Source organism: Lethenteron reissneri, chromosome 22 (assembly GCF_015708825.2).
Source record: "Lethenteron reissneri isolate LAM-NWPU_2019-01 chromosome 22, ASM1570882v1, whole genome shotgun sequence".
NCBI lineage: Eukaryota > Metazoa > Chordata > Hyperoartia > Petromyzontiformes > Petromyzontidae > Lethenteron > Lethenteron reissneri.
In genome coordinates, this window is record NC_083800.1 from 2,535,191 (window position 1) to 2,561,735 (window position 26,545).

At 47.7% G+C, this 26,545-nt stretch overlaps 1 protein-coding gene across 1 annotated transcript in view; it reads left to right on the top strand.

Moving 5' to 3' along the window:
* The first annotated feature begins 952 nt into the window (after positions 1–952).
* LOC133345510 (Kv channel-interacting protein 2-like) overlaps positions 953–26,545 on the top strand; it is a 99,216-nt gene continuing 73,623 nt past the window's right edge. The window contains exon 1 of the mRNA XM_061556302.1: positions 953–1,594. Within this exon, the coding sequence (XP_061412286.1) occupies positions 1,513–1,594 (82 nt within the window). The 5' untranslated portion in view covers positions 953–1,512. The remainder of the gene's footprint in view (positions 1,595–26,545) is intronic.

The window sequence follows — 26,545 nt, forward strand, 5'->3', positions numbered from 1 at the left end:
CATGAATGTCGATGACGGTGTATACCATGTACAGTACTGGTAATTCATAGTTGATTTGTTGGGGTTATGCCACATTATTCATTAGGCTACATATCCTTGAGACATTCCTCATCCGATCGATTGCGTGGCTGAGAAAACCACGCGTTATTAAGCATACCGGTACATGCTCACCAAAGCAATGGCGAAAAATCACAATGTTACGTAATCTGTTGGAACCACAACGGTGGTCATATGCAACGAAAATGTTAAAATCGTCGGGAGAATTTCGCTTCGTTTCCTTTTGTTTGCGAGTATCCGGCTGTGTGCCACGCGACACGTGGAGAATTTCAAAGCGGGCAAATTACTTAAATAAAAGACAATCACCTCCAGAATGGCTGCTGCCTTGGAGGAATTCCAAAGTGGATATTTACAAAAACTCGGCGATAGTCTCGAGCAGCTAAGGGGGACCGTTTTTAATTAAACGTTTATAATTACAATTAAAAAAACACACGACTTCTGCGTCCCAGGATTATTAAAAATTATCATATTTTACAAATACATTAAATTGCCAGTCTAATCGACAGCAAGTATGTCGTCCAGTAACAACGATGAGTCTAATTGGGTAAAGAGTGAATGGGAGGACAAGAGTCGAGAGCGTAAGACGATGTCACGCGGTCCCGTTAACCGGGGGGTGGGGGGTGGGTAGGGCATCATCTTTGGCACGTGCGCATTAATATTCACGGGCCAGGCTGAGATGCTACAGAGTCCAGACTCCGCAGCGCGGGTGGCTGTGTGGGCGGGAAGGTGGAGAGGGGGAGAGAGAGAGAGAAAGACGAGGGAGATTGGAGGAGCGACGTGGGTGGTGGGTGGTGGTGGTGGTGGGGGGATTTACCGGGAGAAGGAGGTACTTACCCACACGTGGTACTGGATGAGCTCGTGTGACACTGGCACTCCGAGCGATGGCACCGTTTTGTCAACGCGCGTAGCCTGGGCGTGTGAGTACTGTGTGTGTGTGCGTGCGTCTGCATCTTCAGGGCCGGCTTGTCCAAGCCGGTGCGTGCTCGTGTCTTGTTCTAGCGGGCACATTCACGACTCGTCCGTCTAAGCTTCTTATCGCCGAGCGAATATATATTGTAATTTCGAAACTCGAAATTGGAAACTTTTTTTTTGCTGCCGGTGCAAAGTCCCTGGGACTGTGAAAATCGTGCGCAGAGGGGAAAGCAGTGGCGAAGAGGTCAGAGGGGGAGTGTGAGATTTAAAAAAAAATCCGAATTGGGAATCTCAGAAAATGCCAGAGTAACGCCGTCTGATGACTCAAAGCGCCGCAGCCAATACGCAGAAGAAATAATCTGTCAGAGAGTTCACTTCACTCCATCTCGATGGCCCAGGGCTTGATGTTTTAGCATTTAAATCAGAGGGCATCACTCATCTGTAAAAGAAAAAAAAGCATCTGAAATTCGAGCACAACTGCGGCTGGATCCAGGAGGTCATTTGCCGGTCACTCACCGCGCGCCCAGCTGCGTCCTTGCAACGATGAGCTGTCCAACCAAGTGCAAGAAGCAGATCGGAGTAATCATGAGACAGTGCCTAAAGATCATCACCGGGGCAAAGGAAGGTATGGCGAGCGCCCATTTCAGACTAAAGAACGTCCGAAGGTCATGTTTTGCCTCGTGTGTTTAACCCATCGCTGCAGTGTCTCTTTACTGTCGTTGCTGATTGAACACAAGCAAAAATGTTTCACTTGTGCAGTTCAGGGTGGTGCATTGTGTTGACGTCTTGCGCCGAGTCAAGATGTCCATCCAAGAGGACACGTGCGCGTGCTTCTGCATATGTGATTCAGTGCGTTAAATGTAAGGCAAACTTGCAATAAAATAGGTAGCAAAAGAATGAATGGTCAAACCGTGACATTAAAGCCTCAACAAGCGTATCGCGACGTGTAGTTGTTACAATATTTGTAAAAGTACTCAGAGTGAGCTTAATTTGAATGTTCAAACAGTGTATGAAGATATGCGTGTGTCTTTGGAAGTATATAATTAGCGGTACGAATGCCCGACGAGTAGCTGCCAGGGAAAACCGCCTCACCGTATTTTCAAAGTCCTCTTTTCTTTCTCTGATTATTGTCTCCCAAGTTTTTGGCTGCCCTATTCACGCCTTTTGGATCATCCTTACGGGAGTTATCGTGACCCCCTGGTTACGGACGAATGGACGGACGAAAAGCTGGCGCATTACGATAAAATAGGAGAGGCAGTGATGAAAGAGCCGAATAATTTTCGATTTAAAGCTTTCGTGACTGCAGGGATTCATCTTCTTGGTTCTTTCGGTAAAGTCACGTAGAAGGGAAATAATAAAATAAAATTAAAATAATGAGAATTATATTATATTATTATTTTATTGTGTTTTATTTTTATTATTTTATTATTCCCCTTCTACGTGACTTTACCGAAAGAGCCAAGAAACCGAATCATTCTGTTGCCACAACAGAAATTAGCGCCGCCCCGAGTCCCACGTCTAGCGAAGCATCAGGTGTCTATCGGAGCCCCCCCCTCCCGGTTCCCGCCCCCCTCTTTACATCACCAGCTGGGATGGGTCTCCATGGAAACCGTCAGGAGCACGAAGACGACGGCTGCAGCCATTCGGCCACCGCCACTCTCCTTTCAAGTTCACCGACGAGCGGAGCCACAAGGCGAGGCCACAGGGGCCGCAGCGATTTGAAAACCCCCCCGGGGCCTCCGTGGGGTCCTTGATGTTACTCTCAGCCAGTCCTGAGAGACGGAATATATTTACCAATGCTTCAGGCTGCAAGGGTAAATTTAATTTAATTAATTGATCTGCTTTAATAGAGCGCAACTGCATCGTGGTAATGTTGCACATAAGCAGTCAACACTTTCACATTTCCTCGTCACTTGGCCAATGTGGCGAGGATTGTCCAAGCAACCTCTGACGCGGAGCCGCTTCTGTTCTGTGATCTCTTGAGGCCATTCAAGATTCCAAAGCGCAAGAGATGAAGACTTGAGTCACGTGTATGTGTGCGTGTATGTTGAACTTCTTTCGCACCGGACGTAGCCAACCGTACTAATCGGATGTGCGGGGTCAAATGACAATAAACAATTTCAACTGCTGTAAAGGATTATTAAGCCAGCGGCATTCCCCTCCCCACCACCTTCCCGTGTGATAGGGTTGGAGGTAAGAACTGGTGGTGCAAGCGACTGGGGTTTAAATAGGATGGAGTGGCATCAGCCCGGTCGTCTCTACCCGGAGGAACCAGACCAGGGCAGCAGCAGGCAGCTGATTTTGGGCTAAAAATAGAAAGCATCAGTCGAGAAACTGCAGTGCGTTATGCAGCTGCATATCCTGGGGGTCTGGCATCAATGTCCACGTTTGAATCAACCGAGCCGCCACTCGCGCAAGCCCAAAACTCGAAAAAGTGTCTGACAGAATAGTTCTAGATGAACAATTGTTTTTTTTATTATCAAACTCGCCCATTGTCACTGTCATCACGTCATCGCCAGCCACGCACGAAGAGGCCTCCCCCTTGTCCGCCACCGTGCCGCGTGGTTTTTTCTTGTTTGCGCGGTGCGACAAGCCGTCTCACTTGTGCACATGAGTCGGTTATAATTGCTCCATCGAATGCCGTGAAATGTCCTCTCATTTGGACTGGCGCTCCACTCTTTGACTCAAAGACCAGGCCATCATCCCTTCTTGCAACGTGACCTTCCCAAGCCAAATTCACTTTCCTTTTCTCCTTTTCTCCAATTACCGGCAGTGCTCCCTCAATGGGTAAAGGGAGTTTCCACTCTTTAAATGTTTAAAGTTGTCTCCTTTTTCTCCTGATCTCCGACTTTTTCCCAATATATGTCTTTCTCTCAGTTTCTGTCTCCGGTTTTGAAGAGGCGTGAGTAGTCAGACCAAGTTTGTGTATCGTATGGAGCAATGGTCAAGTCCAGAAGAGTACCCCCCCCCCCCCGCGTTCATTCTGAGCACCATTGTAACCTCATTTGCCAGTAAAAATATGAGAATTGTTTTTTTACCCTTTTATCTGGCAACAAAACTGACGCCTTTTTTACAAGGAGTCATGTTTGCATAGACCACAATACCTGCAGTCATAATGCAAACAAAAAACATAACTCTGATAATGTATGCACTGTCCTTGAAGTTGATTGGTCCACACCCGAGCCAGCTTTCCTTAGAGCCTAGTCTCACCTGGTGTTGGACCAGATGACGCCAAAAGGCACACAACTCAAAGACAATGCACCATCAGAGTATGAGAGCTTCGGGGCAAGCATTTACACCATTGGAACCTCATTTGCCAGTAAAAATATGATAATTGTTTTTGTACCAATGGTGTAAATGCTTACCCCGAGCTCTCATACTCTTGATGGTGGCGTTGTCTTTGAGTTGTGCGCTTTTTGGCGTCATCTGGTCCAACACCATGTGAGACTAGGCTCTAAGGAAAGCTGTCTCGGGTGTGGACCAATCAACTTCAAGGACAGTGCATACATTATCAGAGTTGTGTTTTTTGTTCGCATTATAACTGCAGGTATTGTGGTCTATGCAAACATGACTCCTTGTAAAAAAAAAGTGTCAGTTTTATTGCCAGATAAAAGGGTAAAAAAACAATTATCACTCCCTGCATCTTCACCGTGCTAGACGATGCCATGGCCGGTGAAAGCAGCGCTGAACTGGGGTCTGGGAGCTGTGGTTCAGGTGTGTTGGTCATGAGGATTGTTTTTTACCATACTTTGCTAGGGCTGGTCAATATGATTTAGTGATTGCTGATACAATCACAATGTAACGGCGTTTTATTTACAATACAGTTGAACGAATGACTTTGTCACACACACACTCATAATAAAGGTCACAGGTTAAATCCCTTTAACAGATCTCATTTCACATCCACTCAATGGCTTTTAACTACGGTGACTCTGAATCACCCCGAGCTCTTGTCGCACACATCTTTGCAGGGAGCGAGACGAATGCAGTAATCATAAATGGCAGGGCCGCACACGGTTACAAATTCCACAAGGTGACACGTGTTATCCGTACTGTGCACACCGTGCGAATCGTGTAACCGATGACCACGTGGCATCGCTACTCGAATCGCTCCACCGGCTCTCAATTCAGCCACATATCAACCAGAGTACAAGGCTGCCCTCGCCACGTTCAAAATCTTCCATGGAATCGTCACTGCCGAACTCACCCCCCCCCCCGACCCTCCACTTTCTCTCGCTCTGCTCCTCTTTGTGTGCTCTCTCTGCTTGAGCAATCGAGGCCTTCTGTCACACATCTCAGCGGTAAAACTCTTCACTCGATACGGGGGGGGGGGTAACTTTTTCTCTGCTGCTGCCTCTTTAATCTGCAATTTATTTACTTTTAAAATGCCACTTTTTCCGCAGACAAAACCGGGACATTTAGTCACCCTTGGTCTATCAAAATTGTGCGGTTGATTGTTTAATAGAAGTTCAACAAAATGCCTGTGTCGAGATCTGGGTACCAATCAGTCGGTACAGTCCGAATGAAGACGCCACAGACGCGAATTCCCTGACTGTCCAAACAGGTTGGAAATATATTTACAAATGTAAGCTTCCTCTCAGTTATAGAAATAAAAATATTTGACCTGTTATTTCACGTGTAAGTTCACGAATGCAACACCTTCATATTTGATACGATACAGTATCTTCATAGGCTAAAGGCCAGTTGTTCATACTAGATATCCCCATCTCTCTGGAGAAAAACATATTTAATATTCCAAAATATCTTAATTTGTGTTACTCAGATGTCAATCACTGACACGCAAACCCGATATCACACCTGCGCTGAGCACAAGCCCAAAGGCCCAAAATGTACGGGCTCAAAATGTCAATAAAATGTACATTGAAGGCCAAAAAATATATTAATAAACACCATTTGGGGGGGGGGTTGCTATGAATAGTTACTTCCCTTCAAGGAAAATGTCAGCTCACTCTATTTCACTCTCGTTTGCCCCAAAGACTCCAGCAGACTGAGAGCGAATCCAGGCCGACCGGGCTGCCAGGCACGCCACACAAATTCCGTTATTGAGTGGAGAGTTGCCTCCCAGGAGAGCTGGGCTCTCAGCTCGTCAGTGTGAACACACTTCACGTGGGGACTCCCCAGGGCCATCTCAACAGGTCACTCAGGACCCACGACGACTCCACCAGCTTTGCCTCTCTGACCACAACGATGGGGGTGGGGGGCGGGGGTTGGAATGGCGAGCCACCCACAAGTCAGTCATGAGCGTGAGACCCCCCCCCCCTCCCCCATCGCTCGGTCAACCCATCGGGGTCGTCTCCTGCATTTCAATCTCTGGCTTATTCGACCAGGCGACACATCCCCAGTGCGAGTGCAGATCCTTTTGCAATGACTGCTGTCAGTCGGTTCTGCGGTTTGTCGCATGATGACAATATCCCGTGAATCTATCAACCATGAACAGTGCCTGAGTGATAGTCCCTATGCTATACGAAAAGGCGTGAATTCCACAAAGTAGATACTATTATTATGCGGCAATAGAAGAGTAAAATGCAATTACATTATTGTATTTTTATATATACACATATATAAAGTGTGAATTTAAACTCTTAAGATTATATGTAACAAAAACTAGAGGCCAAAAACAAGCACATGACGTAGAAACGAAGCTCAAAAGGAAGTGTGCAAGAATTATCCGCACTGCGAATCGAGTCTCCGCGAGCACATTGGCAGCGAGAACAGGTGGTGGCTTTCACAGAGAACACGCAGATTGATCCAGACTCGTGAACCACGCATCGATGATTTATAATCACATCTGAGTTTCGTACACTTTCAAAAGAGCAGATTAAAAAAAAACTTTCATATAACGGCAGCTGTGTATACACGCACACGCAATTCCTAAATTGGTCCTAAATGTAAAGTCTCTTTTGAGATAAAAAAAAAAAATCCCAGCATGTTGACAAAAAAATTATTTCAAACCATCTCCAAGCGCTAAGGTTTATGTATATTGGCTTGTCATAACTAATAAGGTAGCAAACTGAAGACAGGATTTTTTTTTGCATTGAGGATGTGTTCCTGGTACAAATGAGTTCCCGTTGCTATTCTGCTGCGCTAAATAATTTAAACAATTTCTTTTTAATTATTGCATCCCCAAAGAGATGTTGCATGCCGAGCCCTGCGTGCACCTGTCAGCCACACACTGAATCGTTGTGCCCCCAGTATTCAGGCCACGTAAAAAAAACAAATCTGTGCTTTGACTGTAATGATGCAATTTTTTTGCAATATATATCAAGGCTTTTCTCATAAAAAAAACACCACCCAGCATGACTCACGTATTTTCCAGCGGCTTACCTTGTGACAAGAGTCATTACACGCGATTGCTTTGCAGCGGTTCCTTGCGTCTGTTTCAATGTATAAGCAAGACAGTTTTTTTTTTTGTTAAGCTTCACGAAAAAAAGTGTTTATTTCATTAAAATGTTCAACCTTGGCTTCTGATTATAATACCACGGTCACGCTCATGCATAATGCATCAACATGCATCGGCGCGATTGAACAATTATATTGCACAAACAATCACCGCACCCCATAATCTGGATTGATGGTCGAGCACTGTGTAGTTTGGGGCATGGTGCTGAGATTTCTCCCTTTCTCATCATTTGAGAGATGTATTTGTAGATGCCTGGGGCTCACGTTTCTGTCTTCCGCCACACTGAATAAAGCTGAGAATGAAATCCTATCCATAAAATCCACACAAAGTTATTCCAACTGAGCTTGGCCCCTCATGTGGTCAACAACTGGGGAGGTCATCTTCTCGGTTCTTTCGGTAAAGTCACGTAGAAGGGAAGTAATAAAATAATAAAAATAAAACATAACAAAATAATTCTCACGACGTTTCGGCCACAACGCAAGCACGCGTCCTCAAGGACGGCTGCTTGCGTTGTTTTATTATTGTATTACTTCCCTTCTACGTGACTTTGCCGAAAGAACCAAGAAGATGAATCCCTGCAGTCACGAAAGCTTTAAATCGAAAATGGGGAGGTATTCACTTTAATTTGGTCTCCGACCAACTTGGCATCAATGCACTTGATGACTTCATATGCCAAAAGGCTAATACTGGTAGGAACCTCCTGGTTACACCAGCCAACAGGGGATTATTCTGTCCGTCCGTCGTGTATCCAAGAATGGGAGGGGTGGGGCTGGGTGGGGAGGGTGGGGAGGGGCTGGGCTGGGTGGGGAGGGTGGGGCTGCGTGGGGGGTGGGAGGGGTGGGGCTGGGTGGGGAGGGGCTGGTCACCCCGTGGTGCCCTTATAAAACTCAAAGTTTAACCTACTCACGCCGACTTGTGCCTGCCCGCACAGTCGGCCATATTTGCGGAATACACCACGCCGCCGTTGACCCTGGCCATTGACCGAGCAACCCAACGTTCCTACCAGCTCCCTCCGCAGGAATGTGTTAAAGTATGTATTGGGGTGACGGGCCACCAGTGTGTAATACCAGGTGTTGTAAAGCATGGGGCTATGAGGTGGCCAGAATATGGCAGGGTAGCAATGGGTTCAGTCCACAATTAATACATTAGATTTCACAAGACAGGTACATGTTCTGTGCCGTCCCACTCATTTTCGTCGGTTTGGCTTTCTCCAGGTAGTCTGGTTTTTTAACAAATACCCAACACTTAAAATGGAAACGTCCAAACATCTTAGTGCAGGCCCCTCCCGAAAACTGAGTATTGCGACTCAGTGAGAAATTTTACCTGGGTAACTTAGATCGACATTATTGTTGGGAGTGGTCACGTGCCAAGCCAGTGACCGGGCATTACTATATGGGAACTTGTAATTGGCATACAAAGTGGACAGGGACATTCCACACTGATGGACCGATGTGTTTAATTCACAGTGTGAGTCCATGCGCGGTGCCACGCCGCCTGTGAATCCAGCCATCATTCCACAGACACTGTAAGGACGTGTGGGGGAGCGCCACACGTGGAGGACTTTCATTCATTATCATGAAACGGCTCTTGGCTCGCCAGCGAACAAAGACGATCATTGCATCACAAATGCGCTTCGTCAGCCGTCTGGAATGCTCTTCCCTTCCAATATTAGGAAGCCACTGGAGCGATACACTTCTAAATCTGGATTGAAAACTATTTTCTTTAGAACTTATTTTTGCGTTTAGTGTGTTGTTATTCCCCCGCACCTCCGATACGCACGGTTGGCTACGCGCGGTGCGAAATAAGTTCAACATACATACATACATAAGTGCATACAGGCACGGTGGTACTGTAAAATAGATGAGGAATCTAGCAGTAGAAAGGGTGTAACGAGGTTCAGAAGCAGCAATGGCACAGGCCAGCTTGACGTCTTGACCGTGCGGTACAAAGTCACAACGTAGATCTTAATTCAATGGACTGTTTAAATATGCGGCAGATATTAAACACAAAAATGTTTGATAAATCAGTCGGATGGTCAAAAATGTGTGTATCCTTACAAAAAAATGTTTCTTGTGTAAATATGTATTTGTATATTATATTGTGTTCAACAAATACATTCAAGGTGCAGTGAATGCATTTTGTGTGGAAACTAGCAACAACAGGAACAGATTCTACGCATTCACCAGACAGACGTAATCAGGACACTATCATAATAAAATAACACAAATCACAGTGTTGGAAAACGGTAAGTTGCTAGACTTAAACATTGCTATTCCATTAAGCAAAGTTATTTCTCTTCTGTATGTGGCTGGCTGCATGTGTGTGTGTGGTGGAGTGGGGAGCGGTGGTGGAGTGGGGAGCGGTGGTGGAGGAGTGGGGAGCGGTGGTGGTGGAGTGGGGAGCGGTGGTGGTGGAGTGGGGAGCGGTGGTGGTGGAGTGGGGAGCGGTGGTGGTGGAGTGGAGAGCGGTGGTGGTGGAGTGGGGAGCGGTGGTGGTGGAGTGGGGAGCGGTGGTGGTGGAGTGGGGAGCGGTGGTGGTGGAGTGGGGAGCGGTGGTGGTGGAGTGGGGAGCGGTGGTGGTGGAGTGGAGAGCGGTGGTGGTGGAGTGGAGAGCGGTGGTGGTGGAGTGGGGAGCGGTGGTGGTGGAGTGGGGAGCGGTGGTGGTGGAGTGGGGAGCGGTGGTGGTGGAGTGGGGAGCGGTGGTGGTGGAGTGGGGAGCGGTGGTGGTGGAGTGGGGAGCGGTGGTGGTGGAGTGGGGAGCGGTGGTGGTGGAGTGGGGAGCGGTGGTGGTGGAGTGGGGAGCGGTGGTGGTGGTGTGGGGAGCAGTGGTGGTGTGGGGAGCGGTAGTGTAGCGATTAGCGCGCTGTGCTACGAACCTGGCGACCCGGGTTCGATTCCCGCTCACGGCCAACACCAGTGACGATTATCTGAACCGGTCCTGGGCCTCCCCTAGGCCGACTCAGCCTCAAATAAGTACCTGGTGCGATGTGTAAACATCGCCACTGGGGAGACAAAGGCGGCCAGGCGTGGTGTTGACCACCCACCCACGCGTGTGCCGTATCAGCCTTTTTAGGTGCTCGCTAACAGCACTTGCCCCTACAGTCTGTTAAGGCTATACGGGAGATCTTTGTGGTGTGATTTGTGATTGTCGCTACTAGAGAGACAAAGGTGGCCGGGCATGGTTCTGGTCTCGCCACCCCCTTGCTAATGTGCCGTGCCAGCCACTACAGATGCTCGCCAACAGCACTTGCACCAACATTCTGTTAAGGCTATATGGGGCACCTTTGTTTTTTTTGCGGGAGCCTGGGCATTGTTATGAAGGGGATAGCCTACGTGGACCCAAAGCCTCATTGTTTGCAGTGATTATTGCTGACAGCTCACTGGGGAATTGGTAATTACCGCTATTATTGAGACGAGTCCCAGGTGTGCGAAGTTAATTACGTAAGAACCGCCAACGGAAAAAGTTAGGCCTGCATAGACTCCAAGTGTACTAAAACGCGCAATTATGATCGTCCGATTAAATACCTGAAAGCTCTCACTGGGAATTAGATCGGCACAACGAAACTCATCAAAAGATGCACACAATGCAAAGCGGTGAGCTTGTTATTGTTCGAGAAAGTGCGACAATTTTAATTATGTTTGCAACATTTCCAAAAAGAATACAGGCTGCAGACTACATTGGCGCGTATTTGGAAGTGTCAAGATGTCATTGTAATTATAATTATTCAACAAATAAGCCGACAAAGTGGGCAAAGTGAAAGTCAAGTACACATTTTCTATAATGGTTAGGAGGGACACAAATGGAAAACAGTAGAATTAGTGTGCGTACCGAGGGTAATTATGGCAGGCAGACTGGGATTAAAATGAGGAAATTAGGAGGTGGACACAAGCTCGATAGAGAGTGCTCGTGGAGAATTACAGGGGTCATCACACTGCACCATGAACCCAAGTTCGATTGCGAGCCATGGATGATAACGCTAACGAGTGATATCTAAACCAGTCCAGGGTACAATAAAATAATGGAAATAAAAAGGCACTGCTTCGGCGTTTCCATGCTGTGATTGTCTCACCTGATGACGGTTGCTTGTGTTGCGATCGAAACGTCGTCATCTATTATTTTCTACCTACGTGACTTTACCGAAAGAACCAAAGAGTATCAACATGAACTGACTGACCAGAGTAGTGAAGTATGGTCAAACGGTCCCCATGACCGAAACTGCATGGGCAAGCCTTCATCCAGCAGTGGAATGACAGAGGCCCTGTAAATTCATCTAAGCTCTTATTTGCGTACACATTAACAAACAAAAAACGTCTCCACCAAATGTAAGCATTTGAAACATGCGTCCTATATCACATTTAATGGTAAATTTTGACTTTAAACTTTCGTGACTGCAGGAATTCATATTCTATGGTTCTTTCGGTAAAGTCACGTAGATAGAAAAAATAGCAATAAAATAATAAAAATGAAAATAAAGTGAATAAAAATAATAAAAACATCACGACGTGTCGATCGCAACACAAGCCAAAGAGCCATAGAATATTTAACGGTAACTTTTTTTAAATTTCATTAAAATGGACATCACATCCTCTGTTTTCCGCCGTTGCTTTGCACAAGAGCGATCTGATCCTCACCGTGGCACACTCTAATTAGGCCCTCTCCACGGAGTTGTGGAGCCGTGCACAACTTGACAGACGGGCTGCAGCGTTGCGGGATAAATTGCAGGCTTTAGCAAGAGTAGAAGCGACATTTCGCTGCTGTGGCAGAGCAAACAGCGGCTCCGCATGCCCACTGGAGTCCCTGGCCACCCGCTCAGCTCCCACCCACAAAGCAGAGACAGAATGTAAACACGCTCACTTAGACGCACGGTCCATTTGTTTGGATCGTAAAACTTTCTTCGGAAGCCGACATGCGCGCGTGCCGCGAATCCCCAAAACGTACCGAGGGTAAAAATCCACGGATCGGATCCGGTAAGCGGCACAATGTACCACCGTATGTGTGTATGTTGAACTTCTTTCGCACCCTACTTAGTAGTAACCGCGCTAATCGGAGGTGCGGAAATGAGAGACGTCGCACTGCCGATGGAGATGGAGGGGGCTGCATTGCGAGATGGGATGTTGGCTGAGTTCGATTCCCGGCCACGACTGACAGTGGCGAGTCATTTCTCAGCCTGGGCATTATCCCTTCAAACAACCTCCGTGGCAAACGTGACACATGAAGACCTTCAACCAGCAGATTCATGCGAAAGAGGACTATATACTCTTAGGTTTTTTCGGTAAAGTCACGTAGGTAAAAAATGTTTTACTAAAAGTAATAATAGAAATAAAATAAAATAATACATTATTTTATTTCTACTATTACTTTTAGTAATTTTATTTTTTTACCTACCTAAGAGTATGAATCATTGCAGTCACGAAAGCTTCAAATCTAGAACTAAAGAGGACTGCTTTTTTACGCCTAGAGTTATTTTATTTTCTCTCTACCATTTATTTTCTTGGTAAATGGACCCAAAGCAATGGGCTGTTGAAACGCTGGCAAGCTTTCCCGATAAGCTGCGCGGGCAGCCTTTTTGAGAAAGTGCAGGCGAGATAAGCTCTCGCTGTGGATGGAGCATTCACAGCTCAGGGATGCGCCATTCGATTTCACGCCTGCGCTGCGACACACGACAGCCATTGGCCTCGTGACGCAAGGTCTCCCCCCTCGTCACTGCTTCCTTTCCCCCCTTCTGCGTCTTTGACAATCGCGCTAAACGGCAGCGGGCAGCTGATTTTAGAGGGCGCCGCGGTGGCCAGATGTTAACTACCTCGCCCGGTATACAGGAGGTCGTGGGTTCCTTACGACGCCTGAATATTTGGAGGTTGTGTCTCTCTCTCATCATCATCATCATCACGGTGGCTCGGAGATGTTAACTACCACGCCTGGTATACAGGAGGTCGTGGGTTCCTGACGACGCCTGAATATTTGGAGGTTGTGTCTCTCTCTCATCATCATCATCACGGTGGCTCGGAGATGTTAACTACCTTGCCCGGTATACAGGAGGTCGTGGGTTCTTTACGACGCCTGAATATTTGGAGGTTGTGTCTCTCTCTCATCATCATCATCATCACGGTGGCTCGGAGATGTTAACTACCACGCCTGGTATACAGGAGGTCGTGGGTTCCTGACGACGCTTGAATATTTGGAGGTTGTGTCTCTCTCTTTCATCATCACAGTGGCTCGGAGATGTTAACTACCACGCCTGGTATACAGGAGGCCGTGGGTTCGATCCCGACCCTGACGCCTGCGTATTTGGAGTTTGCGTGTCTCTCTCTCCCCGTCGTCGTGTGGATTTCTCTCCAGGTCCTCCGGTTTTTCCCTCCACATTTAGAATCAACGTGCGTTTGAAGTATTTTACCGCTTTAAATGTCTACGTGATAAGCTACTCTATTGAGCTATCATTTTTGGCAAGGTCACTTCTAAAAAAGAGATATGTAACTCAGTAAAATAAGTGCTATTAGTGAGCACCTATGAAGGCCGGCACGGCACACAAGGGGGTGGGCGGCCAACACCACGCCAGACCGCCTTTGTCTCCCTAGTGGCTATGTTTACGCACCGCACCAGGTACTCATTTGAGGCTGATTCGACCTAGGGGAGGCCCACGACGGGTTCAGATAATCGTCACTGGTTCAGATAATCGTCACTGGTTCGTAGCGCAGCGCGCTAACCGCTACACCACCGCTCCCCACCATAATGATTCCTCGCACGCAGACTCCCAATGAGTGAACGGATTGTCATTATTCAGGGTCGCGAATCCATTCAAGAATAGATGGCATATATGTCAACGCTGTTAAATGGAGTGGCTACTCGTGGCTTCCAGGATCACTTGAACCCATAACAACATCTCATCGCCATCATGCGCCATTGTCTATCCACCGTTGGATGAAGGCTTCCTCGTGTCGTGTCAGGCATGGGGGGGTTTGTTTCACCAAACTGAATTTAGGATGGCGAGTGTGGATTGGTGAAAGGAAGCGCCATGACCAGTTCACAATCAGATATGTTGCTTAATAGCAATAATATATATGTAGTGACAGAACGGTCACTACTGTGTTGGCCCGTACGAGGGCTGGGGGCCCCAAGGGGGTGCCTGGGGGGTCACGTGCTGGAGGGATCCGGACCTTCCCAGAGGTGGGGGAAGTGAGGCGTGGCCTGGGAAGTGAGGCGTGGCCTGGGAAGTGAGGCGTGGCCTGGGAAGGGAGGCGTGGCCTGGGCGGAGCCGGCCACACCAGAGAGACGAGATATAAGGGTGGTGTGAGGGCAGAGCAGGGCGGTTCCTGAGAAGAATGAAGACACCTCGTGAAGATGCCAGAAGAGAAGACCTACAGTGAGCGGACTGCCAGCAGCCACCTGGCTGGGTCACGCTGGAGAGAGACTAAAATACAATTGTGTTAGCTAGTGTAGGTCGGTGGTCACCACCCTATGTGTAGAGTAAGAGTAACTGTTGAGTAAACGTTGTGTTAATTAATAAATGAGTGTTGCCTCCCAAGAAGTGTGTGCGCCTAAATTGAACCCATTACATTTGGTGTCAGAAGTTGTGGAAAAATAAATATTGCTAGGTGTTATCCTAGGGAAGTAAAATGGGCACACGAAAAACATACAAAACTCATCTGGACGTCTTCGTACGACGGGGATGGTGTGACGACCGTCCTTCGGACAGCCCCGGGGATGGCAGCCCCGGTGACAGAGAGAGAGAGAGATGGCGCTGCACGCGGAGCGGCGGGACTTGCATCGCACTGCTGCTTCGCCGCCATCGGGAACGGAGCGACGGAGCCGCGGCGAGAGGACACCATCGTCGCTGCGGTGGCTGGCGGGGGAGGCCCGAGCATTCGGGCCACGCGGTGGGCCCGCCATTTCGGCGGCTGGTCGGGGCGCTGTTCCCGCCAAAACGCCGTTCCCGCCATTTCGGCGGCTGGTCGGGGCGCTGTTCCCGCCAAAACGCCGTTCGCGCCATTTCGGCGGCTGGTCGGGGCGCTGTTCCCGCCAAAACACCGTTCCTGCTGCCGAAATGCCGCTCCCGCCGACATCAACGCCTGCAGAGGGGGAGTTCCAGCCTTCTGCTCGAGCGTGAGAGGTGGATGGGTTCGCAAGAGCAGGCCGTGTTCACCATCAAAGATTCTTCGGGCCGTTCCAGTGCTCCACCTTGCCGCCCTCCGCTATTCACAGTTTGCCAGGCGAGTTGTGACTTGACAAGCACCCGGCCCCAATAAAAATAATAATAATAACTTCACCCATCTTACGTGTGCCGGGTTGCGATCGCGGGTGGTTTTTTTTACTCGCTGGGTTGCGGAACGTGTTCGTCCGGTTGTGTGCGTGAGAAATTGACGCGGCGACCAGTGTTTGTTGTTAATTACGGCGTCGAGATCGGTATCTTCTGGGGGTAGTTAATGATTAATTCGTTGTTGGTGTCCCGAGCTCCGTTGATATCCTGTATGTTGCCGTGTTAATGACTCGTGTTGTTACATCGTTGTGTTGCGAAATCACCATTGTTATTGTGTATACTGTATGGAGTTTCGCTCGTGATTGTCACTTGCAACTGTCAGAAACTTTGATCGTCAATGTTGCCAATGTACAGACCGTATGGAGCTTTGCTTGGAATTGTTAACAGTGTATGGAATGTTGGGTACTTGCTTGTGATTATTTACTATGTACGGATTGTCTGGAGTATTGATTGTGTGTGTTGCCATGTGGGGACTGGATGGTGCATTGTGCCAAATGATTGACTGTACGAACTTCGTATACTGCATATACTGTATTAATCAATTCGGCGATTCTTGGGGTTTGTGTACAGTTTTTTTCTCTCAAAATTCGAATGCCCTGAGTCCCATGGTTAATGTTGAAGGGGATTTTGAAGTGACAGGTTCGGTTTGTTTCAAACTCACTGGTTGGTTTCTGTCCGTTGTTGCACAGATGATGTCTTTTGTGCGGGAATGCTCCTTGTGTTCTACATGGATCGGGGGTGCGTTTCCGTTAATTGCCGTCAAATTGCATTGCTCTCTCCACTCGGTTGGTACAGCTGCATTGCTGCAATGCGAGTCTCGGAGATGATGTGTACGGATACGGGATGTGAGGTGTATTGTTGTGACCATTGAATATTCGGGATCGTCAAAAAAAAAAAAATTGTGCGTACCTGTTCGGCATTGGATTAGTTCTGTGGGGGATCATAATTCAAATTGTATGTGTTGTGATGGTGTTAAATTGCGATGGTGACATGCTGCCAGGGATTTGGAATTGTGCTGCTGGCTGTCACTATCTTGGGGCGCAGGTCCTGACCAGGATGGCCCAGTGAGTGTTGCGTGTCTAACATGAACGTTGTGGTCCCGTCATGCTATGGCTGACGGCTTGACCTGACAGCCCGGAGATTGAAACACTCCTGTGGTATGTCTAGCCTAGTGGGCTGTGCGCTCACATGGCTCGGAGAGTGTGGTCCCGTCATGCTATGGCTGACGGCTTGACCTGACAGCCCGGAGCTTGAAACACTCCGTGGTATGTCTAGCCTAGTGGGCTGTGCGCTCACATGGCTCGGAGAGTGTGGTCCCGTCATGCTATGGCTGACGGCTTGACCTGACAGCCCGGAGCTTGAAACACTCCGTGGTATGTCTAGCCTAGTGGGCTGTGCGCTCACATGGCTCGGAGAGTGTGGTCCCGTCATGCTGTGCCTGACGGCTTGACCTGACAGCCCGGAGATTGAAACACTCCGTGGCATGTCTAGCCTAGTGGGCTGTGCGCTCACATGGCTCGGAGAGTGTGGTCCCGTCATGCAATGGCTGACGGCTTGACCTGACAGCCCGGAGAGCGAAACACTCCGTGGTATGTCTAGCCTAGTGGGCTGTGTGCTCACATGGCTCGGAGTGTGTGGTCCCGTCATGCAATGGCTGACGGCTTGACCTGACAGCCCGGAGAGCGAGACACTCTGTGGCTTGTCTAGCCTTGTGGGCTGTGCGCTCACATGGCTCAGGGAGGGTGGTCCCGTCATGCTATGGCTGACAGCTTGACCTGACGGCTCGGAGGTTGAGACCCTCTGAGGCGCGTTGAAACAGTGGGCTGGAGATTCGTAAGGTTCGGGTGGAGTTGGCCTGTTACGTTGAGACTGTTTCCCTCAGTTGTTAGGGTGCATGTTGTGCAGTGAGTGAACGATGGGTCGTCTCAGCTCGGTCGGTACAGCTATATGCTGCGATGCGAGTCTGGGAGAGAGACTGGGTCATCTCAGCTCGGTCGGTACAGCTATATGCTGCGATGCGAGTCTTGGAGAGAGACTGGGTTAAAATCCCACCGATATGGCCGACGTGTGCTACTGGTTGTGACGCCGCGTCGGAAAGGCGGTGGGGGGGTAACATGGAAATCCCCCCCCCCCCGATATGGCCGACGCGTGCTACTGGTTGTGACGCCACGTCGGAAAGGCGGTGGGGTGGTAACATGGAAATTCCCCCCCCGATATGGCCGACGCGTGCTACTGGTTGTGACGCCACGTCGGAAAGGCGGGGGGGTGCTAACGGGTGACTGTCATTGCATGCGTGATTCTAACGGTGGGGGGGCTGTGCTGTAGCGTAAGTGGGTTAGCCAGTTTTCATGTATATTTGTTGTTAATTCCCCGTTTTCTATGCGGTTCCCTTTTACCCTCGTCGATTCTGTATATATTACGTGATTGTATTTCTTATCGGTCGCCGGTCATTTATTGATGTTGCTGGTTCGGAGGCACACCTTTTCGATGTTCACAGTTGTGTTACAGCCGGGGACGGCTGTGTGTTTATACAGGAGGGGGTGATGTAGTGACAGAACGGTCACTACTGTGTTGGCCCGTACGAGGGCTGGGGGCCCCAAGGGGGTGCCTGGGGGGTCACGTGCTGGAGGGATCCGGACCTTCCCAGAGGTGGGGGAAGTGAGGCGTGGCCTGGGAAGTGAGGCGTGGCCTGGGAAGGGAGGCGTGGCCTGGGCGGAGCCGGCCACGCCAGAGAGACGAGATATAAGGGTGGTGTGAGGGCAGAGCAGGGCGGTTCCTGAGAAGAATGAAGACACCTCGTGAAGATGCCAGAAGAGAAGACCTACAGTGAGCGGACTGCCAGCAGCCACCTGGCTGGGTCACGCTGGAGAGAGACTAAAATACAATTGTGTGTTAGCTAGTGTAGGTCGGTGGTCACCACCCTATGTGTAGAGTAAGAGTAACTGTTGAGTAAACGTTGTGTTAATTAATAAATGAGTGTTGCCTCCCAAGAAGTGTGTGCGCCTAAATTGAACCCATTACATATACATTTATCCATAAGAGGTTTTTTTGGGTTAGATCGTGTAAATATATAAATGTGTCGTTAAAACCCACCACTATCCGACACAGCCAATTAGTAAGGTTTGTCACGTAAACAGAACGTGCCAATTCCTCACTAGTACAGCACACCAGTGTATTGGAGAGCCAAGCCACAACATTTACAAACTGAGTACGACGTTTCGCCAGTAATTACAACCAGCTTCATCAGGCGACAGCCAGATATGTGGAGAAGTCCACCTGTTTCGTTCCTTACATAGAGGCGTAGATGTGTTGACCACCCTTCTGCGCTCTTGCACAATGATGGGGGGAGATTACTGAGACAACGTACATGATGCATGTGCATTATGCGAGCCCTTTGAACTTGTCCTTCCTGTCTATTGTGTTTATTAAAATATCCCTACCAATAGTAATCCCTATTGAAGTACGCTGTCCTTTGTAGGCATGCATTTAAATAATTATTATTTGTTGATTCGCTTCCACGCAGCACTAAGACGGTAGCTATCCGAACGGCTAAAGTTATTTAGATTTGTTTCAATTTCGATATATTATCTAATTAGTCTAGGCCAGTAGTAGCTAGTATTGCACAAAACTTCAACGTTATCAAAATCAATTGAGTGTCCTTGTTGGCACGCGTGTTCTGCTACTGCTGACAGTTGCATTTGGGAGAATGTAATATTTCTCTGATGTTCTTTTAGTCTCGTGCTGATCATTCGTCCTGTTTACCCAACGTAATATTTATCACACGTGCAGTTAATCCTGTGGACACCTTCTGTTGATAGCTTCGGTAATACATCTTTTGTACCAGATATTAAATTCTGTATTTTATGTACCGTGCCAAATCTGACTCGGATGTTTATTTTTCCAAACATCTGGCTAGTTTATCAGTTACTCTCGCAATGTACGGTATTTTTATCGTTTCAATTAATTGGCCAGTTTCAATGCTCTTGTTATTTGACTTGGTTTTGGTATTCAATGACCTGTTGATTTGTGCATTATTTTAACCGTTCATTTGCAGTGCTTCTTTAACATGTTGAATTTCACTTCTCAGACTGTCACCATCTGACACTTTCTTAGCTCGATGAATGAGCGTCTTGATAAGAGCAGATTCCCGTGCGGGGTGATGGTGTGACTCTGCATTCAGATAGGCGTCAGTATGCGTTTTCTTTCGGTAAACGCTGTGTGCTATTTTACCATTTCGACCCCGTCCGAGCAGAATATCCAGAAATGGTTCTGTCAGCTTCCACTTCCATGGTGAACTGGATGGATGGGTTTGGCGAGTTGAGATGATTTAGAAATGCGTTCAGTGTATCTTTGCCGTGTGGCCAGACCACAAATGTGTCATCCACATATCTAAACCAAGCAGATGGTTTGTGTGCTTGAAGCTATTGCTTTTGTTTCAAAATCTTCCCTACGTATATGGACGATTTGATTTGTCATGTATTTTTTGGGGGAAAACGCCCAACAAATATGCATCTCAATTTACTTAAACTTCATTTAAATCTTCCCATTTCGAAAGCTGATGTTAAATATCCGTTCCTTAAATGGAGCACGAGTCTTATTCCTGCAACCTTAGTGCTTGAACAAAAAGACCAAGGAGCTGATTTTGTATGGCACTGTTTGCAGATGGTCAAATGACGGGACTACGTTGACCACAACAAAATCTGGTTTATCAATCATCATTCGCTGGATGCAGGCATCACCCAGCCCATAGCTATCCGTTACAGTCTCGTGATCGATCCATCGCCCGTGCGTGCAGTGAACTCGCCGCTCCATCTCCACGGTGGTTCCATTTTCGCTCATCCGCGTCCCCCCGCTTTGGCAGTCGCTCTCGTTATAGTCTCCACTCACGGACATCGTCTCTCTTGTGGCCACGTGCCCAAGACACGAAGCACGCTTACACTCTTCTCAACAGTTAACAGGACAATCTCTAACTTGCCTATGTTCGACAATCCACGTGTCCCTCTTTCGGTCTCTCAAATGCCATTCCAGGACATTGCACCTGGCCATACATTCTTTGAAGTGCCTTTTTAAGCTCTCACATTCATGAGCAAACCCGGCGAAACCTCGTTTTGAAACTGCCACTTTGTGTGTTCTATGATATCTAACATCCTGTTTCAAAAGTCCTAAAAACGAATTTCCGCGTTCACCGATCGATTGTTTTCACATCTACAATTTCATTGCCTTGCTCCCCTGACCAGTGTTATATATGGGTTTTGCCATATATGGGATGTGACGCCGACAAGAGACTTTAATCTGGACACATTATTCTTTAGGTCCCGGCTTCGATTCTTGACACACGAGCTTCGTCTTGTCTCCAAGCGTCCCTTCCCCTCGTTGCTCTCTCCCCTTTCACATCCCTCGAGCCGCCCTTTCTCGAAGGCTCTCTCACCCCATTTCTCTCAGCCAATCCTCGTCCTCCTCCTGCTCTCAGGGCTGTCCACCATCCCCTCCCCCCTCCACCCTAACAGTCCATCCTGACAGTCCACCCTATTTTTCCCCGCCTTTTACGTTCGAATTTATTTCCCAATTATTTCCATTCTCTGGCCCTAACATAATCCCATTTGAGGCCTCCCTGCATCAGAGGCCTCGAATGTACTTTCTGTCCGTCTGCGTGTGTCCTCCGTCAGCCACCTGGTCTATTGTTTCTGTCTTTACAACATATGGGTTTCACCACCTTTGGGTTCCGCCACAGGAGCCTGATGTTTTGGTAAATTGCATTTCCTTCGGCGCAGAGAGAACGGGGCAGTGTCAAGAGACGAACACGGCGAGTGAATCGTCACACCACTGCTTAATAGAAATGTTATCCCCGTGACCCAGAAACTCCCAAGCCACGTCTCACCGTGCCCGATCATCCACAGTGCACGAGCACGCCGCGTTGTCCACTTGCACTCCCACGTACTTATTGGAAAGCGCCGCTTGATGTCGCATCTCGGTAAAATTGATTTGTGCCTCTCCCCCCCTCCAAGCCAACCCTGACCCCCCACCCCTCTCTCGACTCTGCTCGCTTCCTTCCAGTCCCGAATGACCTTCCCGTGCACTCTCACCTCTCCGTCTACCGCGACACGCACGCACGCTCACCTTCGGAGGGACACGGCTCAACGAATATTCAGAGAGCTTGCTGGCGTGCGAGAAGATGCCCTTTGCGCGTCCTCGGTCGAGTGGGACACACACGCAAGTGCTCTGGAGCTACTCAAGGGCATTGTGCAGCAGGTGTCCAGCACTTTCGCAGCTTCTGTCTGCGTTAGTAAAACAATAATATACCTTAAATTTGTATTTAAAGCTTTCGTGACTGCAGGGATTCATATTCTTGGTTCTTTCGGTAAAGTCACGTAGAAGGGAAATAATAAAGTAATGCAAGTATTTTATTGTATTATTTCCCTTCTATGTGACTTTAGAAGGGAAATAATAAAATAATGCAAATATTTTATTTTATTATTTCCCTTCTATGTGACTTTACCGAAATAACTAATAATATACCTTATTAGGCTAAGGGATGTTTCTCACAAATGTATCATTGGTATCAGTACAGAATCCACATTATAACACTCATGTGCAATTTTGAACTATGGCAAGTGTATGGAACAATTCTATATGTTGGTAGAAGATGACAAGGTTGAGTTGAGAAACACTGAGAAATTCAAATGATGTCGTATAAACACAACGCTGTAAAACAATACAACTGACAACCGGCTGACTACCTAAGTCAGAGTAGTGTGTGTGAACGCTTAACCCAACATGTCCTTTAAAGACACAAAGATTAATCGCTATTATTTTTATTCATCTACGATTTAACTGCTTAACGACCTAACACAGCTGCTCACCCTCTCCCCCCCCCCCAAATCCAAACCCCTCCGCATCCTGGTAGAGCCCCCCCCCCCCCCCCATGTATAACCCCTCCAATCATTCTTGATTTGAAGCCTTCGTGACTGCAGGAATCCATAATCATCTTCCCCTCACTCCCTTAGTACAAACCTGTGCCCCCCCCCCTCTTCCCCGCATCACCACCCAATTCACCCTCCACAGATACCCAGGCCTTCCCATTAACCCACCAGTTCCTGCCAAGCAATAGCGAAGCACCCATTTAAACACCCCCGCCCGCCCCCTTCACTTCATCGGTCACGATACTCCAGTTGGTTAAACCGCAGGGCGACATTTCCCCCGACCGACAGACGCATGACCAATGTTCAGGCCCGTGCTGGATACACTTCGTGCTGTACAGGGACAAGCTGCCACTCGGGGTCCTGGGCTCGACCTCAGATGACGTAGTGATGCAAGGTGCTTGGAGTCCCAGTGCCATCTAAGCGCCCTATAAACGCAGACCCCCTTTCCCTATACGTTAGAGTATTCGTAACCAGGTCCACACGTAGCATGTTTACAACGGTTCATTGAAGCCGTACTGCGGCTGGCGCCATACTGCAAAGCGACAGCCCACACTGACAATAACCTGCCCTCGCTGCTTCATGTTGACAAACGCGTTTCCATAGATGCCCTGGCCTGTAAGAACTTGATTCATGCCAACCATTTTTCACCATCCATTTTTCAAACGGAGACGCTGCGTAATGGCTTCGTGTCCCAACATTGTGTGCACTTCTAGTGTTCAATATTGCATTTCTTTCCCGTGCTCTTCTCATGTGGCCAGTGCTTTAACAAATTTTAACCAGCGCTGTTTAATAAAATACGGGTAACAAAAACAAGTGCTCTTTTTTACAGCGAATTTTGCAAAATAGATCTCAGCGTGCATTACTGATGGTCCGTTAGCCTGAATTTCGTTCTTTTTAGATATATAGCGAGAGAGGTTTTGATTTGTATTGTCATGGAATGACCAAAATTACTCCTTCCTGAGTGTGCCCCATATCAAACTGTAGGCAGGCTTTGAGCGCGATCAGTATTCGTAAGCGTTGGCCATCACGGCTTGCCAGGTGTTATTGTCCAGGAGATTCTTCCTGCTTTGTGCACGCTGGCGTGTCTCCAGGCTCTCCGAACAACAGAAGTGGATTTGGACAAAAATCCGATTGCAGGAAGCTCCTGAAAATAGTCTTGAGACTCACTGAAACATAGTAATTGAGTATTCATTTTTTTGTGGCAGCCAAAGCAGAGAACGTGACCCCTAGTAGTCAACCACAGTTACTATGGAGCAATGCGATCAATGAGATCAATGGGAACAATGAGATCAATGGGAACAATGAGATCAATGGCAACAATGAGTTCAGCTCACGTGCAAGAGCGACTTGGATTGCTGCATCGTGAGACAGTGAAAGGCAGAAAAACAATACTTGGATAGGCCTTCATCCGGCAGTGGATTTTGCACGGCTGATAATGATGATGAGCAGTAGCAAACATTCAGGCAATGCGTCATCTTAACACCTCTACTATTTCACGGGACCTCCTTTGCCAATACCAAAGACAATGCATAAATTATCAGAGCATTGTTTTTGTTTGCATTTGACTGCAAGTATCGTGGTTAATGTAAGCATGATTCCTTGCAAAAGGTGTCAGTTTTGTTGCCAGAAAAAAAGAGGAAAAACCTCTACTATTGCCGGAAAGGGTAAAGTCTAAACTTTTCTCCCACCATGAAGACCAATGGCCTGTACGGTACATCGCCGTCGCAGATGTTCCACGCGTTCCTGCACCTTCGATCAGAGAAACCGAAAAGTTACAACTCATTGCCGCTTCAATGAGTGCGTGAAATGAAAACCTGTGTGACCATGGAGCAGGTGTCGCGTTTGTAATCGATGGGTTTTGTCGTAGGCCGGTTTCAAAACTGCGTCTTCAAAATCCGCATCTGGCGGAGACAATCGGTTTCCTTTTCGCTGTGAGCGAATGACGCCCTCTGCCGACAACATATCGGCCTGCGGAGCGCAGAATCACGCCACCGTGCACCACAGGTTGGGTCAAATAAATAAATAAATCGGATGAATTAATGAATGAATGCTATGAATGAATGCATGATATGTATGCATGATATGCATTCGCAATGAGTGCAACAACACAGCACTCCCTATCGCCAGGAATACACCGCAATAACACTTCTTTCCAAGCACGGCTCCATCTATTTCCACCTCTTTGGTTTTTACCGAAGAGTATGGACCCTTGCAGTCACGAAAACTTCAAATCTGGGATATTTCCACCTGTTTTAGTCATAGTGGCCGCTCATCCAAGCATATTTTCAGGCTCAAACCTGCTTAGCTTTCTAACACCTAAATGCGATCGGGTGCATTCTGGGTAACTTGGTTCAAATGCTACAGGGTAAACAAATACTGTAGCGGGATAAAACATATTCCTTTCTGCGGGAACATATAATAACTTGCGGCAGCCATGATCAATCCATTGCTGGATTAACAGCTCCTCAATCTGAACTCGATATATTCCCTGACAACCAAATGTAATCATTAGCCGACATGTATATTTAGCAAAAATCAGCTCAAGCCTCCCATGAATCACGTGACTCCGGTGTGGCCACCCCCACTCCAGAGCCCCCCTCCCCTCTCCCCACCCACTGTGAAAACAGACGCTGCTCCGTCGTTTGAGTCGGGTGTGCATTCAGCGGGAAAACAAATTAAGCAGCGAACATCTTGTATCTACGGCAGCCTATTTTTGCCAGTATCAAAATTATATTTTAAAAATTACTTTAACCTTTCTGGCAATAAATGCATGCGTTAATGTGTTAAAACACCAAATTAGATTGACAAGGCATCAAGTCTGCATTCACTGCGCATACTTGTGGTAAAACATGCGAACAAATACGCTTTGATGATGTATGCATTGTCCTTAGCAACTGTTTGGTCTTTATCAGAGATGGCCTATTTTATGGCTTTATCTCGCCAGTGCTGTAGACGAAATGCCTCTATTATGGAATGCATTATTAAAATGAATGCCCATTGTATCTGCATAATCAAATGCGCGCGTGTTGATGGAGCCCAGTGCATCATCCATTATAACGTCGTGATGAGGGATAGTGTACGTGTGGGGAATTTTATTTTGATGTTAAATGCATAATGTTTCATATGTTTTGATCAGAATAATATGAATTGCGCCTGAATAATGTTCGGTTATATAAAGTATAATACGTGGTATTACTGTGCACGTAACTACGTAGATTACTACTACTACTGTAACATCTTACGTCTCGACAATGCTCAGGATGTTGGTTAATCTTGCCCCCTTGTGGAAGAGCCATGATTTTGTTATTGGTTGGCAACAGCAATTTCCTCCCATGAAATATGTATCACCTTGCTTGTGAAGTACTCGCTTCAAAGTCACGGCAGTTTTCTTGTCTTTGATCTCTGCGCTAACGACTATTCAACACGTTTAGTTTTATAATAAAATCACTTTGCTGCCATCATCATCCGCAGCCCCAACAGCCATGATCCATCCACTGCTGGATGAAGGCCTCCCCTAATCCCGTCACCATCACTCATCATGGGTCCAACGCTGCCAACAATCCATCGATCGCCCGCACGAGAATTCATCTCATCGCTGCACGTCCGCTCTTGAGTGGAAACCTTCTCGTCTGAACATATCTCGTACAAAATGAGACGCCACATTACACGCAGAATTAACGGCCGTTTGGAATTTCTTGCCGACGCAGATTGGACGAATGCAGCAGACAAGCAAGACAATTTTAACACAATTTCATGAAAAAAACCAATACAATCGTTGCCCTCCCACCCAACCGTGAACACATTCTTATCATGCGTTGCGTGAGGCCCTTTAAACAAATTCAAACAACGTCACGAAGGGCTAAACGCGTCTTGGCTTATTTCCATTTCGCGGACAAAACCCCCCGGGGGCAACGCGGGCGTAGCGAGCGCGAAGGGAGGCCCTTAGAGAATCACGGAATATATATTTTTTGGTTCAGCGGCGTT